Genomic DNA, 15,162 nt, shown 5'->3' with positions numbered 1-15,162 from the left:
CTTACCAATAGGAAAGTCATATTAGAGTCATAGGGCTTTTAAGAGCCTCATTCAAGTCCAGTCCAAGTCTCAGGAAAAAAAAAATACCCTTTGTAAATAACTATGTTTCAGAATTTCACATGCTGTTATGAAACCTTCAGGAAACTATTCTCTGAATGGAACAGCAATAGCAAAAATTATTTTCTAAGCCATAACTAATGGCTAGGATAATTGAGTAGTTACTTTAAGGTGAAGAAACTAAGGCAAATACATTTTATTGTCTTTGTTGGCTCCCTCTTTTTCACTGTGAGGACTGCTCCAGGGATATGGATTATTTATATACCTATACTGTCTGTAGTCATATTACTCTCTTTTATGTGCCAAGTAATGGTGGTATGTTGAATCATTTTTGTTGACACTTAAAATTTCTAAGCTATAAAACAATGTTCTTTTTTTTCTTTCAGAAATTTCGTGAAGTTAATCAGATAATAAATTCTGAAACCCTCTCAAGTATAGACAGTCTTGAGGCTGGGGAACGTGAAGAAATATATTTAACACTTAATAAGGAGCCTTCCACATCAGTCCAGCAGCAGAATTCTATTTCTCTCAAATTAGCAAATCTGCAATCAACTAATCTAAGCTGCTTTGATGAAGATAAACTGTCATTCTCTAAAACTCAACACATAAATAATTGGCTTATAAATATAGATGATCCAAATATTTTCTCAGATATTTTTAGTAAACCTAATGTTCTCCCTGATTCAAGTAAATGTTTTAATAGTAAAGAACAAAATCCATCTGCTCTGAGTAGAACTGAGGAAAGAGCCGTAAATACTGCTAATAATTCAGTAGCCATTCTACATAGTCCATCCATATTTGTACAAGATAAAAAAAGCAAAAACACATCTGAAACTAGTGTTATAAGGACAACTGACTCCTCTTCTGGAGCATTCAAAAGGGAGAGACCATTAGTTACTGAGAGCCCAAAATTTAAATTCAGCAAAGCCTGGGCCACTCCAGATTCTCTAACCCAGGAAATCACAATAATTTCAGACCAAGAGAAATATTCTGAAATGACTCAAGAAAATAGAACTTCTTCAGTTCCTACTTCATTTGTACCTTTGGCAACACCTTTAGTTTTGCCATCGAATACACAATCAGCTAGGCCTTTACCAAAGAGCAGTATACACATAAAAGAAATTGACCCAGTACAGTGTTCTGATAAGTTAGGGGAAATGAAAGACATTAAAGATGAAAAGACAAAATATTCTAATTGTAATGAGGAAGAGTTGTCTTCATTTTCAGATAATTTTCAAGTAGCCTGTATACTTCACAACTCTGATTCAGAAGATAAACAGAAAATACATGAAGCATCAAAATCATTATCTAATATAATTTCTAACTGTGACTTAGTCAGTCAGCACAAGAAAATGAAATACAATATTTGTGAGAAGAATAGTGTGAGATTTCTTAAAAGTATTTTAAAGAAAGAATCTAAATACGAGCATGATTATTTTAAGGCACTGGTTACAAACCAAGGCTTTAAGTTAGGAAATCAAAAAGCAGCAGATATCAGAGATAGTATTGAATTAACAAAAGAAAAAGGGAAAAGTGCAGAAACTCCAAAAACTATTAAAAAACTGAGATGGTTTGATGAAACTGGCAATACAAGGAAAAATGCTGAAGATAGTCATTTGCTAAAGAGTAGAAAAAGAGTATCTCAACAGTGGTCTCAACCATCCCACATTCGAGCTAAAAGTGGTGCTGCCAGCAACATGCCTAGTATTCCTGCTTCTGCTGTGGATTCTGCTAATAAAAAAGAGCCCAAGGACGATTTTATCTCTGAAAATGTCACTGCTTTAGGAGGATCTGGAACAGACCATGTGCCTTTGAACTGTTTTATACCTTTAGGTTATAACACTGCTAAACAAGCCTGGCCAGACTCCACAGAGGAGGAAAGTATATCCCCTGTAAAGAGTGGTGGTTCCAAAACTCAGAAAACTAATCCACAAAGGAGTGAAGCGAAAGTCATTAGAAGAACAAGATCTGCTAAAGTCGAGTCAGGCTTTGTATGTATGAACAGAAAAGGCACTGTTACTCGACCACAGTCTGCGAGCAAAGCCAACACATTTGTACAGGCTCAGGGTAAATTAATTGTACCTCATCCTCCTCCTACATCTCAATTAAATATTAGAAGTTGTAAAAATGTACAAGCATCTCAGTGTCAGTCTGTAATGCCTGAAAATTCTCAAAACATCAGTACATGTAACTACTTTAATTCAAAACATATGCTTCCAACAGAATACAAGTTGAATCAGTGGAATCAAGAAAGTAGTCTTCCACTCCCTCATGTCTGTTCTGACTTAGTCACTGTGATGCCAGCTCTACCATATTGTTCTTCGGAGTGCCAAACGTTAACGAAAATAAATCATTCACATGGCAGGCAAACTGTTGCCCCGCAAGATGGGACGTTATATTGCCCCCAAAGACGTCCAGCATATGAAGAAAGTCATCCCTCTGTGACTCTTAAAACTACTAGAGAAGAACTGGTTCCCTTGTGGAAAAGACAGCATAATATTCTGGGTCAAAATGAAAAGGCTGCTGGTAAGAATAAATTTATATATTTTTATAGGTAAAATGTGAAGTTTTTCTTATTGTGGTTTGATAATGTACCTTACAATATATTAAAATTGAACAATAACAGCCTTATAGAAATAACATCACCCATAATATTGTACCTTTGTCTGTCTGGTAGCTAACACTTTTAAGCAAATGACCCAACCTTTGCTTAACTAAAATTAGAAACTTTTGCTAACTTCTGTTTTTCCCATGACTTGTTAGTTTAAAAGAGGGAAGACAAGAAATGTGGTTTGATTCTTATCCCATATCATTCTGTTATTACTGCAGTGTTATAGTCAAAATTTCTGTCAAAGTAAGCACAGTGGAAAATATTTGTTTAAATTATTCTAAACAGGTGAATAAATGTGATTATAATACTTTTCTTTATTCTTATTTAAAATATTTGTTAAATTTAATTGTTATTTGCCAACAATAGGTGTGCCTAACCCTCTAATTATCTTTCCAAAAGAGGGGCAGCTCTGTTTTAATTGGCTATGTATGGAAGGTTTCATATGAAGGAAAAAAATATAGAATTCCTTTAAACATTTTTGAAAATTAATTCTCTGTGTTATGCCATTGCCCTTAGTGGGCCTTGTTGACTCTTCATGAGCTACTTTCCTCTAAAGGAATGGACTACAGGCCCATACATTTTTCTACTAGTAGAAATCAGATGACTAGTCAGAAATACATAAGATTTGAGAAAAAAATCAGAAAAGCAACTCTTTCTTTTCCCAAAGGTATGAATAAATATTAAGATATAAAGTGAGAGTTAGTTTAGATTTAATATTTACACCTTTCTTCAATTGGCCCATGAGATTTTAAGAACAAATATTTAAGAACAAATATCATTTTGATATTTGGCAAAACTAATACAATTATGTAAAGTTTAAAAATAAAATTAAATTAAAAAAAAAAAAAAAAGAACAAGGGAATTTTTTTGACTTCTTTACCTTATCCCCAGATTTTAACAATGCCTGGCACTTAATAAGCACCCAAACTTTTCTTAAACTGAATGGACACAGGCCATGTTAGCAGATGGGAAGCTAAATGCAAAGACTCTAGTTTTAAACTAGATTTTTAAATAGTATTTCTCTCACTAAAGGTTTTGCTTTATTTTTATCCAGCCACTTCACAGTGTAACTTTAGTTTTCACACTACTTCCAAAAAATGAAAGCATCATGTAGATTTGATATTTTAAAGGAAATTATGATGGTTAACTGTTTTGAATTTCTACTCTTTGCCAATTATAGTAGTAAGTGCTTTATACATATTATCTCATTTAAGCCTCACAGCAATCCTAACAAATATGTATTTTTTAAAACCTCATTTTGCAAAGAAGGAAATAGAATTGCCAAAAGTCAAGAGCTATTATCAATAAATAGCAAAAATAGTATTTTCATCTAAATATCTATGATTCCAAGTCCCATGCTTATTCTACTAAAACTATGTAATAAATATAATCATTAAGAAAACATATGTCTGAGATGATCAGGAAAAGCATTAGGAAATATAATTTCCCAATAGCATAAATATAAAAATATAACATGAAAATTATATTCTCATTCTCTGATAAAAGAAAAAATATATATTGTAGATATAATCTGAGAAACAAATATTTTTCTAACTTATAATCAAAGTCGGGGCCTTTGTATAAGAAATACTGGAAAAGTTTAATATTTTTAGCCATGTTTTTAAAGAGAAATGTTGAAAGTGTTGTGTATATCCATACTTTTTGTTCATTGTTTTGTTTTTATGGAAGTATAGTTGATGTACAATATCATATTAGTTTCCAGTATACATCACAGTGCTTTAATATTTTTATAGATTATACTTCATTTAAAGTTATTAAAAGTCAATGGGTATATTTTCCTGTACTGTACAATATATCCTTGTTGCTTATCTATATTTTACATAGTAGTTTGTATCTCTTAATTCCATACCTCTATCTTGCCTGTTCCCCCTTTACACTTCTCACTGGTAACCACTGGCTTGTTTTCTTTTTTTTTTTTTTTTTGGCTTGTTTTCTATACTGTGAGTCCATTTCTGTTTTGTTATATACTTTCATATGTCTTAGTTTTTAGATTCTGCAAGACAGTGATAACAATACTGTTTTTATTCTCTGTCTGCCTCATTCACTAAGCATAATACTAAGTTTGTCCATGTTATTGCAAATGGAAGAATCTCATTCTTCTTATGGCTGAGTAATATTCCTCTGTGTGTGTGTGCGTGTGTGTACCACATCTTCTTTATCCATTCATCTGTTGATGGGCACTTGCATTTCTTCCATAACCTGGCTATTGCACATAATGCTGCTATGAACATTGAGGTGCACATAGCTTTTTAAATTAGTGTTTTCATTTTCATCATATATATGTCAAGGAGTGGAATTGTTGGGTCATACAGTAGTCTTATTTTTAGTTCATTGAGGAAGCTTCATGCCCTTTTCCATAGTGACTGCACCAATTTACATTCCTACAGTACAGGAGAGTTCCTTTTCTCCACACCCTCTCCAGAATTTATTATTTGTACACTTTTTAATGATAACACTTTGACTGGTATGATACCTCACTGTAGTTTTGATTTGCATTTCTCTAAAACTTAGTGATATTGAGCATCTTTTCGTGTGCCTGTTAGCCATCTGTGTGTCTTCTTTTGAGAAATGTCTATTTAGGTCTTTTGCCTGTGTTTTTTTTTTAATAGGATTATTTATTTTATTTTACTTTTTTGCTATTGAGTTATCCGAGCTGTTTACATATTTTAGATATTAACCCCTTATCACAAAGAGTCAGACATGACTGTGCAATTGAACAACAACAATTGGTCATATAATTTACAAGTATTTTCTCCTATTCATGAGGTTGTCTTTTTGTTTAGTTGATGGTTTCCTTTGCTGTACAAAAGCTTTTAAGTTTAACTGGATTTTCTTTATTTTTTCTCTTATTTCCTTTGCTTTAGGAGACAAATCTTGAAAAATATATTGCTATGATTTCTGTCAGAGTGTTACACTTACATCTTCTTCTAGGAGTTTATGATTTCCAGTCATATTTAGATCTTTAATCCATTTTGAGTTTATTTTTGTACACTGTGTTAGAGAATATTCTGATTTCATTCTTTTACACTTAGCAGTCCAGTTGTCCCAGCACCACTTATTGAGGAGACTGTCTTTTCTCTATTGAAAAGCAGAAAAGGTTAATTGTCATAGGTTAATTGACCATAGTGGGTGGGTTTATTTCTGGGCTCTCTCTTCTGTTCAGTTGATCTATGTGTGTGTTTCTGTGCCAGTACCATGCTGTTTTGTTGTTTATTTCTATACTTCTTTTTTTTTATTTTTTTATTTTTTAACTTTACAATATTGTATTGGTTTTGTATTTGTATTGTATCAACATGAATCTGCCACAGGTATACACGTGTTCCCCATCCTGATCCCTCCTCCCTCCTCCCTCCCCGTACCATCCCTCTGGGTCGTCCCAGTGCACCAGCCCCAAGCATCCAGTATCATGCATCGAACCTGGACTGGCGACTCGTTTCATATATGATATTATACTTCTTATTATTGTAGTTATACTTAGAAAATATAATACTAACAAAACTTTGTATGTTCAGTCATTCAAACATTGTTTAAAACTGTTTTAAATATTAAACATTTCAAGTGAACCCCTTGTTAATACTGAATTATAGTTCTCAGGGCTAAGTCATTTCATATCTGAATCTGCAACCCCGTTGGCTGTAGTCTGCCAGGATCGTCTATCCACAGGATCTCTATCCACAGGTATTCTCCAGGCAAAAATACTGGAGTGGGTTGTCATTTCCTATTCCAGGGGATGTTCCCAACCCAGGGATCAAACCCACATCTCTTATGTCTCCTGTGTTGGCAGGCTGGTTGTTTACCATTAGTGCCACCTGGAAAGCCCATGAATTATAGTTCAGTGAGCATCTATTCATTTTTTTCTACTCTACTATTTGCTATGGCATTTTTATTCTCATAGTCAGTGTACCCAGAGTTGACAGTTATGGATGGTGTCTTGCTCTCTGTTAGCATATCCAAAACTCTCCAGCAAAACTTTCAGTAAAAACTCTATTCCATGAAACCCAAGCCATTCAACTGTACCAACTTCTGACCTTTCAAGTCATTTTCCCCTGAAGATGACTTTGATATCTAGTTCACAGTCTTCCTTTATTGGAAAAGTCTTTGCCAATATACTGGTGACTCAGCATTCATGTGAGCGAACGATCCAACACCCTGATCTCTCTCAATCCTTTCTCACCTCTAGTGATTTTCTGTACTAGTGATTTTCTAGTGATTTTCTGCCTCAACTACCCATTCCCTTTGTCATACTTTGGACTGGGTCAACATCAATAACTTCCTTACTTCTAAAATTAGTAATTTAATTTACATTTTTCTTTCTGATTGCAATATGCTTTTTGCACCAGGTGTTTTACATCAGTGGAATAAAATACAGTCTAAAAACAGACTCATATTTGAATGCTTGATTTTTGGCAAAGATGGTACTGCATAGCAGGGAGAAAGTAATTGTCTTTTTATTAAATGGTACTGAGTCAATTGAATGATTTTATGAAATTAGTAAAATGACTCTTAGCTCACACCATACACAAAAATCAATTCCAAGTGAACTGTATATATGAATATGGAAAGTGAAAAAGAAATGCTTCTAGAAGATAATACAGGGAATGTGCTTATGACTTTGGGATGGGCAGAGATTTTTATATAGACATAAAAAGCACTAACCATTAAGGATAAGACTGAAACTTTTTCATCCAAAACACCATTAAACTGTAGAGTGAAAGAAGATATTTATAATGCATAATACCAACAAAGAGTTCATGTCCAAAATATATAAAGAACTCCTACGATCAATAAGAAAAAGACAATGTAGTTATATGAGTCATGTTTGAACCAACAAAACAGAACCAATAAGATATATTGTTTATTGCAACAGATTGGCTTACGTAAATATGGGGAACAGGGAATCTAAGCAAGTACAGAATTTTTACGGCAGGCCAGGAAGAAGGGCAGAAACTCATAGCAATAGATGAAACTTGCCATTCACAGGCAGAATTTTGTATTCTCTCAAAAAAGACTTACCTGTGAGGCCTTTGACTTAATTGACTCAAGTTCACATGGGTTATCTAAGATAATCTCCATTACTTAAAGCAAACTGATAATAGACTTTAATAATATCTACAAAATACCTTCACAGGAATACATTAGTGCCTAATTGAACAACTGGGGACTGTAGACAGGTGACATATCAAAAAAACCATCACACCAATTTATTTTAAAGGCAGTATATTTGAATTAGCTTTTCATAAAGTAGGCTTATCAAATAGTAAATTAACATATGAAAGACTTCAACCTCAGTCTTCAGAAGAATTCATATTAAAATAATTAGATAAAATTACATCTGAAGGGCTAAAATTTTTAAGCTACAATGCTGTTAAGAAGGATGTGTGATGCCTGGGAGCTCACATCTACTAAGTTTGAATATATGCATATCCTATGACTCAGCAATTCCAGACCTGCAGATGTGTGTGTGTGTGTGTGTGTGAAATTCATTCATATGTAAAACAGAAGATATGTACCAGAACTTTCATAGCAGTTTTATAGCCATAATCTAGAATAATCTCAAATGTTCTTCAGTGCTATAATATGTAAAGTAAAAGTTATTCATTCAGTGTAATACCATAATAAAAAATGAATCAGCCACTACTAAGAAACAGTAACATGACTAAATCTCACATCAGGATATCGTACAAACGAAGCCAGTCATAAAAATGCATATTCTATTCCATTTCTATCAGGTTGAAAATAGGTAAAACCATGGATGGGGTTATATGGAAACAGGTAAGAAGGAAAGCTTTTTCAGTGCTGGTAATGTTCTATTTCTTGACTTGGGTGTCTGCCATCTGGGTGTGTCTACCTGAATACTTACAATTTGCACATGTTTCTATAGGCAGCTGTACTTCAGTTTTTTAAAAATCCAAATGATGTTGACATACTAAATACTTTGAAATCTGATTGCAAAAAGAATGCTTTGTTTTCTTCTCCAGGGAGTATTAAAAATACCTTCAAGGATTCAAAAATTTGATTACTAGAAAAGATCAAAGATACAATTGAGCTTAGCTCCCATACTTTATGGATGAGGAAACTGATACACATAAGGAGATTATATACCCCAAGATGACACAGGTAGTTCAAAGCAGAGCCAGAATTTTGTATTGCAGCTGAATTTATTCTTACCGTAGAATAAATCTAGTTTTCATGAGATCAGAAATGTAATTAGAGATACTGAAGCAAATTATTCTAGATATAAATTAGGTAGCATTTACTATGTGCCAGTCAATATTGTAAGCACTTTACATGTGGAAACAAGTTTAATTCTCTCAATAGTTTAGTGAGTAAATAATAATACTCCCATCTTATAAATGAGGAGAATGAAGCAGTGAGAGGGCTAATAACTTGTGTAAGCCACATGACTAGGACTAATGGCAGACCCAGGGTTAAAATTCAGGCATTCTGTCTCTATTGTCTCTACTGTTAATTACTTAGCTATTATGCTTATAATTAAAAACAAAAACAACAAAAATACCTCTCTCTGTAAGAAGATGGAGATAATCTTATTGTGGTGATTATTTTGAAATATATATGTTACCTACTAATCACATTGTATACTTTAAACTTAAATATGTTATATTGTCAATATTTCACTAAAGCTGAAGAGTATAAATTAATTTTTAAAACTCTGAATAACCACAAATTTTTCAGTGATACACATTTTTAAAATAGTACATTCATCTAATACAGTTTGTCAAAAGTACAGAGTAACGAAGTCATTAATCAAATGAATAATGGCATGAAGATTTAAAATCATCTTTACCAGTTGAAGTGATAAACCAAAACTAACAAACTATGTAGAGATAACTATAGTCATGTATATGCATTCAATACAATTTTTTAAAATTTTTAATTGGAGCATGGTTGATTTACCATGTTTTAGTTTCGGGTATATAGCAAAATGAATCTGTTACACATATATTCACTCCTTTTAAAATTATTTTCCCACATAGGCCATTACAAAATATTGAGCAGAGTTCCCTGTGCTATACAATAGGTCCTTTTCAGTTATCTATTTTATGTATAGTTGTGTGTATTTATCATCCCAATCTTCCAATTTATTCCTCCCTCTCTGCATTCAATATACTTTTTTAAGTCTCTCAATTGTGAAGTGTATCTTACATACAAAATAATATACATAATATACAAGAACAACTTAAAGACTAATAATAAAAGAACCCAATGCCCAATTTCAAAAACAGAAAATCACTGGTATTGTTGAAATCTCACATGCCTCTCCTTGATTACATCCCCTTTCTCTCTTACAAAATGACACTATATAGACTTGTGTAAATGATTCCATGCTTTGCTTTATAATTTTACCATATGTAAATATATCTCAAACAATATATTATTTAGTTTTGCTTTAGTTTTGTAACTCATATAAATAGAACCATTTCACCTATATACTTCTATGATTTTCTTTTTTTCAATTAATTTTGCATTTTGGATTCATTATTATTGATTAGTTTAGCTGCACTTCATTTGTATTTGTTTTGTATTACATTTCATTAAAATTGCTGTATTACAGTCTATGGAAATTTTTCATTTTCCTACTCCTGGCCGTTTGGCGTCTTTCAGTTTCTCACCTTTGTGAATAGTGCTTCTAGGAACAGTTTTGTACATCTGCTGATACACATGTTGCTGGGTATGTGTATTTCACCCAGGTTAAGTATACTGCCACAGGTAATGCCAAATTATTTTCTGAAGCAATAAGAGTGCCTTTACTACATGCTCACTAAACCTCCAGTAGTCAAACTTTTTAATATTTTCAAAAGTATGGGTGAGAAATGGTGTCTAATTATAACAGTTTGCATTGCCCTAGTTACTAATGAATTGAGCGTTTTTCATATCTTTATGCACAATTTGCATTTCCTTTTTTGTGAAATGTCTGCTCTTGGGTTCTGAGTTTTTCTTCCTTATTGATAGAAGTTCCTTATATCAATATATTCTAGGATTCTACATCAGTTATATGTATTGCATATATTTTCTGCCAATTTGTGATTTGTGTGGTCTTTTTTTTTTTTTTTTTTTTTTTTGCATTTTGCTTCTATCTATTTAGTTTGGCTTTTTTTTTTTTTAACAGAAGCAAGATATCTATCTTGACAATTTTTCTTTAAGAAAAGAAAAAATCAAGACAAAACTAAACAAACAAAAAAGAAAACTTTACTATATCTGTTAGAAACTTAATATAATTTTAGGTGATAATAACCAGATCTTTGGAAGTACTGCAATAGTCTACATTATTTTAGGCTATGTGTTTTAAGAGCTGTATATAAACAAACTGGAGTGAGCCAGAACTGTAGAAGGAGGGGTTGTGTCTGAAGGCCAATTAAAGGAGCTTAAGCCAAAGAGACATGTGCAGGCTCTGTACAAATGTTTGAAGGTTTATTATGTAAAAAAAGGAGGAAACAGAACTAAGTGAAGGGGTAAAACGTGCAAAAATGTTTTCAGCTCAGCATAAGGAGGAATTTGAGCTAATACCACCAACAATTGAGGAAGGTACCCCATGGAGAAGTGGCTCCCCATCACTTAAGCATTCAAGCACAGGTTGACGGTCCACCTCTGAGTGATTTAGGTTTATGAGCAAGAGGTTGAACTAATTAACATCTAAGATCTCTTCCAAAGTTATAATTTCATGAATGTCTCCAGAATTTCCCCTTGTTTATAATTAACAATACTACAGATTTTAAAATATGTAATACTTTCCTAAAGATTAGTAGCTTTATTTTGTGTTTTGGTAGTAATTCTATCATATTTAGAATTTTCATATGGGACAAGAGGTTTGGCTAGAGATGCCAGTACAAACTATATTAGTTTTGCAAAAATACCTATATTCTCAGCTATTATATTAATTAGTAAATAGTATTTAAGTTCATGTATGTGAATTGAACAAAACATGAACAGTTTTAAGCATATATTTTCATCTGTTCTTAGGATCAATCTATAATCCACAAAACTGAACATCTACACAAAGAACAATCAAAAGCAAATAATTATGCTACAAATCAAGAAAGTACAAAAGTATTGGTAGATCTTGCCTCCAGAAGATTTATTAACAGGCTGAAGGAAGAGAAAAATTATTGATACAGCAGTCATGTAACCAAGTTAATTTTCATTTAAGATATTTTTAGAGCTGTTCAAAAATAGAAAAATGGAGACTTTTCAAGATTTAGAAGACAATCCAAGCATAATAAACAGTATTAAAACTTTATTGGTACCCAAATTATCTCACTATAAGCTATTAACATTTAACATATCTAGCATTTAACGTATCTAGCATTTAACATGGAGAAGGCAATGGCACCCCACTCCAGTACTCTTGCCTGGAAAATCCCATGGCCAGAGGAGCCTGGTAGGCTGCAGTCCATGGGGTTGCTAAAAGTCCGACACGACTGAGCGACTTCACTTTCACTCTTCACTTTCATGCATGGGAGAAGGAAATGGCAACCCACTCCAGTGTTCTTGCCTGGAGAATCCCAGGGACGGAGGAGCCTGGTGGGCTGCCGTCTATGGGGTCACACAGAGTCAGACACGACTGAAGTGACTTAGCAGCAGCAGCATTTAACATATTTAGCATCCCCATATTAGAATAAACATAATACAGTGTTTTTTAAACTATTGATCATGACTCATTAGCAGGTTATAAATCAGTTAATGAGTAGTAACCAGAAATTTTTAATGAAATATAATTGTAGAATGTTCTAGAATAGAAACTACCAGAGGGCACTGTATATTTTAAGAGTAAATATGGTTCACAAAACTATATGTGCATCACAGGTTACAATGGAAGATATCTTTCTATGAGACACAGTCAAATCAAAATGAAAATTACTAGCATAGAGTAAGAGCTAGAATTCTAGATTTTAGAGACTGTTTGAGCTGGATCTCATCTTCGCCCTTTACTGGCTCTGTGACCTTGAGCAAGTTACTAACCCTTGCCTGTGCCTCAGTTTTTTTATCTATAAAAATAGTGATGATAATAGTGCCTATAGTATAGAACAAGGCCTGGGCAACTATAAATGTTCAACACAGTAGCTAAAATTATGTTAGTATTTCTTACTCTAAAAAGTCAGATGTTCAGTTACTAGCCAGCTTTCTTGAAATTTGAAAGCTTTTATGTCTTTGTTGTTATATAGATACAGATATTTACTTACTTATAGTGTATGTATATAATTATATATATGTTATATAGAGAAAATATACAGATAGTTAGCTATGGTAGCATAAATATCTGTGTTCTTTCAGTACATAATTTCAGCTAAAAATATTTGTATATTTTTTCCTACCTAAGCCTGTATGACAGAAGCACACATATACACTCCCAAGACATTTGTGTGCTTATACACACTCATTACATTTTCCACCTTTCAGGCCAAGAATCTCATTAACTATGTATCATTGTTACTTTGTACTTTAGAACATAATGTTCCTTTTGACTCAAAGATCCTTATACTTGGAGGCCTACTACTCCTTTAAGACCAAGCTTCAACATAACCTCTATGAAAGCTTTCTTGATTCTCATAAAGGCTCTGTGTTTTCACTTAATTCTATTACAACTTCACTTACAGTTTATTCACTTTACTGTAATAATCCATTTAAATTTATATCCATTCTTCTGGAATACTTCGAGTTTTTATTGTACCACCATTAACAAAAATGTTGAGCAAATACCACATACGTATATACCATACATACATATTACTCTACTGATATATACATTAAGCACCTTAGCCAGAAATAGAAAAAATTTTTAACTGAGACAAGGATGAAATACAGACTTTTAAAATAATTTTTATATTTTGTATCTTATAAATCATACATTTTAAAATAATTATAAAAATAGTTTTATGTATTAACATGCAAAAATTCTCATATAGTATTAATAATTTTCTGAATGGTTTCAAATGTCTTATCAATTATGATGACTTCATTCTATATACCATCCTTAGATATCTCAAGGCATAATACACAGATTGAGGTTTATTGTTATTTTTTACAATTTTAGATTTATGATCCTTTGTTATAATGCAACTATACTGTCATTTTATTATGTGGCAAAGAGTTTGTAATGAGAATAAGATGTGTATCAGCTCTGTCTTTCTCATTCACCTGTGCTTGCACTATTAGTATCATCTTTATGATTTTGCAAGACTATGTTTTTAATTAGTCATAGAGAAAATAATAAGTAAAATAATAATAATAAAACATTACACATACAATAAAAGCCCTACAAAAGTCATTGTAGCCTCTTTTCCACTTTGTAAGGATTCATTCAGATATTATGCTATGCTATGCTATGCTAAGTCACTTCAGTCATGTCCAACTCTGTGCAACCCCATAGACGGCAGCCCACCAGGCTCCCCCGTCCCTGGGATTCTCCAGGCAAGAACACTGGAGTGGGCCGCCATTTCCTTCTCCAATGCATGAAAGTGAAAAGTGAAAGTGAAGTTGCTCAGATACTATGAGATATCCATAAATCCAGGGCACACATAAAATTCAGTGCATTGAAGGACACAAAAGAACACTAATGAAAATAACACTGCCAACCTCACACACTTAGAACCTCTGCTCTTCCTCCAAAATAACTGTTTACTGTATGCAATGTGCATACTTTGTATGCGTACTATATGCATCTACCTTGCAAACTCACAAGGGTGCCAGTATCAATCATGTTTTACCACAGTAAATTTTAAATTTCTAGTTTTTAGTTAATAGAAAATGAAATTTTAACATGTTCTTCTTGTGCAACAGTGATTTGTTTTGCATATCCTCCTGGTGTTCTGCCACAACACTTTAGAGGTCACTGCTCTAAAGTATAGACCCCTCAAAAGCAGAGATGTTTAAATCTTTATGGTACCTGTGTCATGTATAGTACATGTAAGAGAAGTTCAATAAAAGCTTGCCAACTGAATGAATGAAACTTAGGGTTTTCTGTGATGTTTGAAGGTAACTTGGAATTTTACAGTGGATATATACTGTCTACTCATGTAAATTTTGACTTTGTCGTGGTATTTGTTTAAGATTCTAGTGTTACAAGAAGAAAACGAATTGTCGAAAATAAGCACAAAAGTCTTTTAGAGCAAAAAAGACAAAACCCTGGATCTGTAGGACAGAAGTACAGTGAGCAGATGAATGTAAGTACCACGTTAGTAGACATCTCTATTCAATAGTGAAAAATTCTTGGAAAACAGAATGTTCTTAAAGGTCTGTGCTCTGCCTGCAAACTGTTCCACAACATAAATGATATAGCCGAAGCCATTGTGAAGCACTGGAACTCTCTATGCTAGGAGCTTATTGTACTATCAGATCAGTTCAGTTCAGTCGCTCAGTCATGTCCGACTCTTTGCGACCCCATGAATCGCAGCACGCCAGGCCTCCCTGTCCATCACCAACTCCCGGAGTTCACTCAGACTCATGTCCATAGAGTC

The 15,162-nt window shown here is 33.1% G+C and overlaps 1 protein-coding gene across 7 annotated transcripts in view; it reads left to right on the top strand.

The window, feature by feature from the left end:
* The window catches only part of CEP126 (centrosomal protein 126), a 138,681-nt gene that overhangs the window by 80,840 nt on the left and 42,679 nt on the right, over positions 1 to 15,162 (top strand). For 6 of the 7 annotated variants that reach the window (XM_061440127.1, XM_061440129.1, XM_061440126.1 and 3 more), the window contains 2 exons: positions 444 to 2,583; positions 14,756 to 14,868. In XM_061440127.1, the coding sequence (XP_061296111.1) occupies positions 444 to 2,583; positions 14,756 to 14,868 (2,253 nt within the window). Of the gene's footprint in view, positions 1 to 443; positions 2,584 to 5,721; positions 9,370 to 14,755; positions 14,869 to 15,162 lie in introns of those variants that run through there. The other variant, XM_061440130.1, reaches the window with a different exon arrangement.

The sequence above is a fragment of the Bos javanicus genome, chromosome 15, assembly GCF_032452875.1.
Source record: "Bos javanicus breed banteng chromosome 15, ARS-OSU_banteng_1.0, whole genome shotgun sequence".
NCBI classification, from domain to species: domain Eukaryota; kingdom Metazoa; phylum Chordata; class Mammalia; order Artiodactyla; family Bovidae; genus Bos; species Bos javanicus.
Note: the sequence above shows the minus strand (reverse complement) of the source record. Positions and strands in the feature narration are given on the sequence as shown.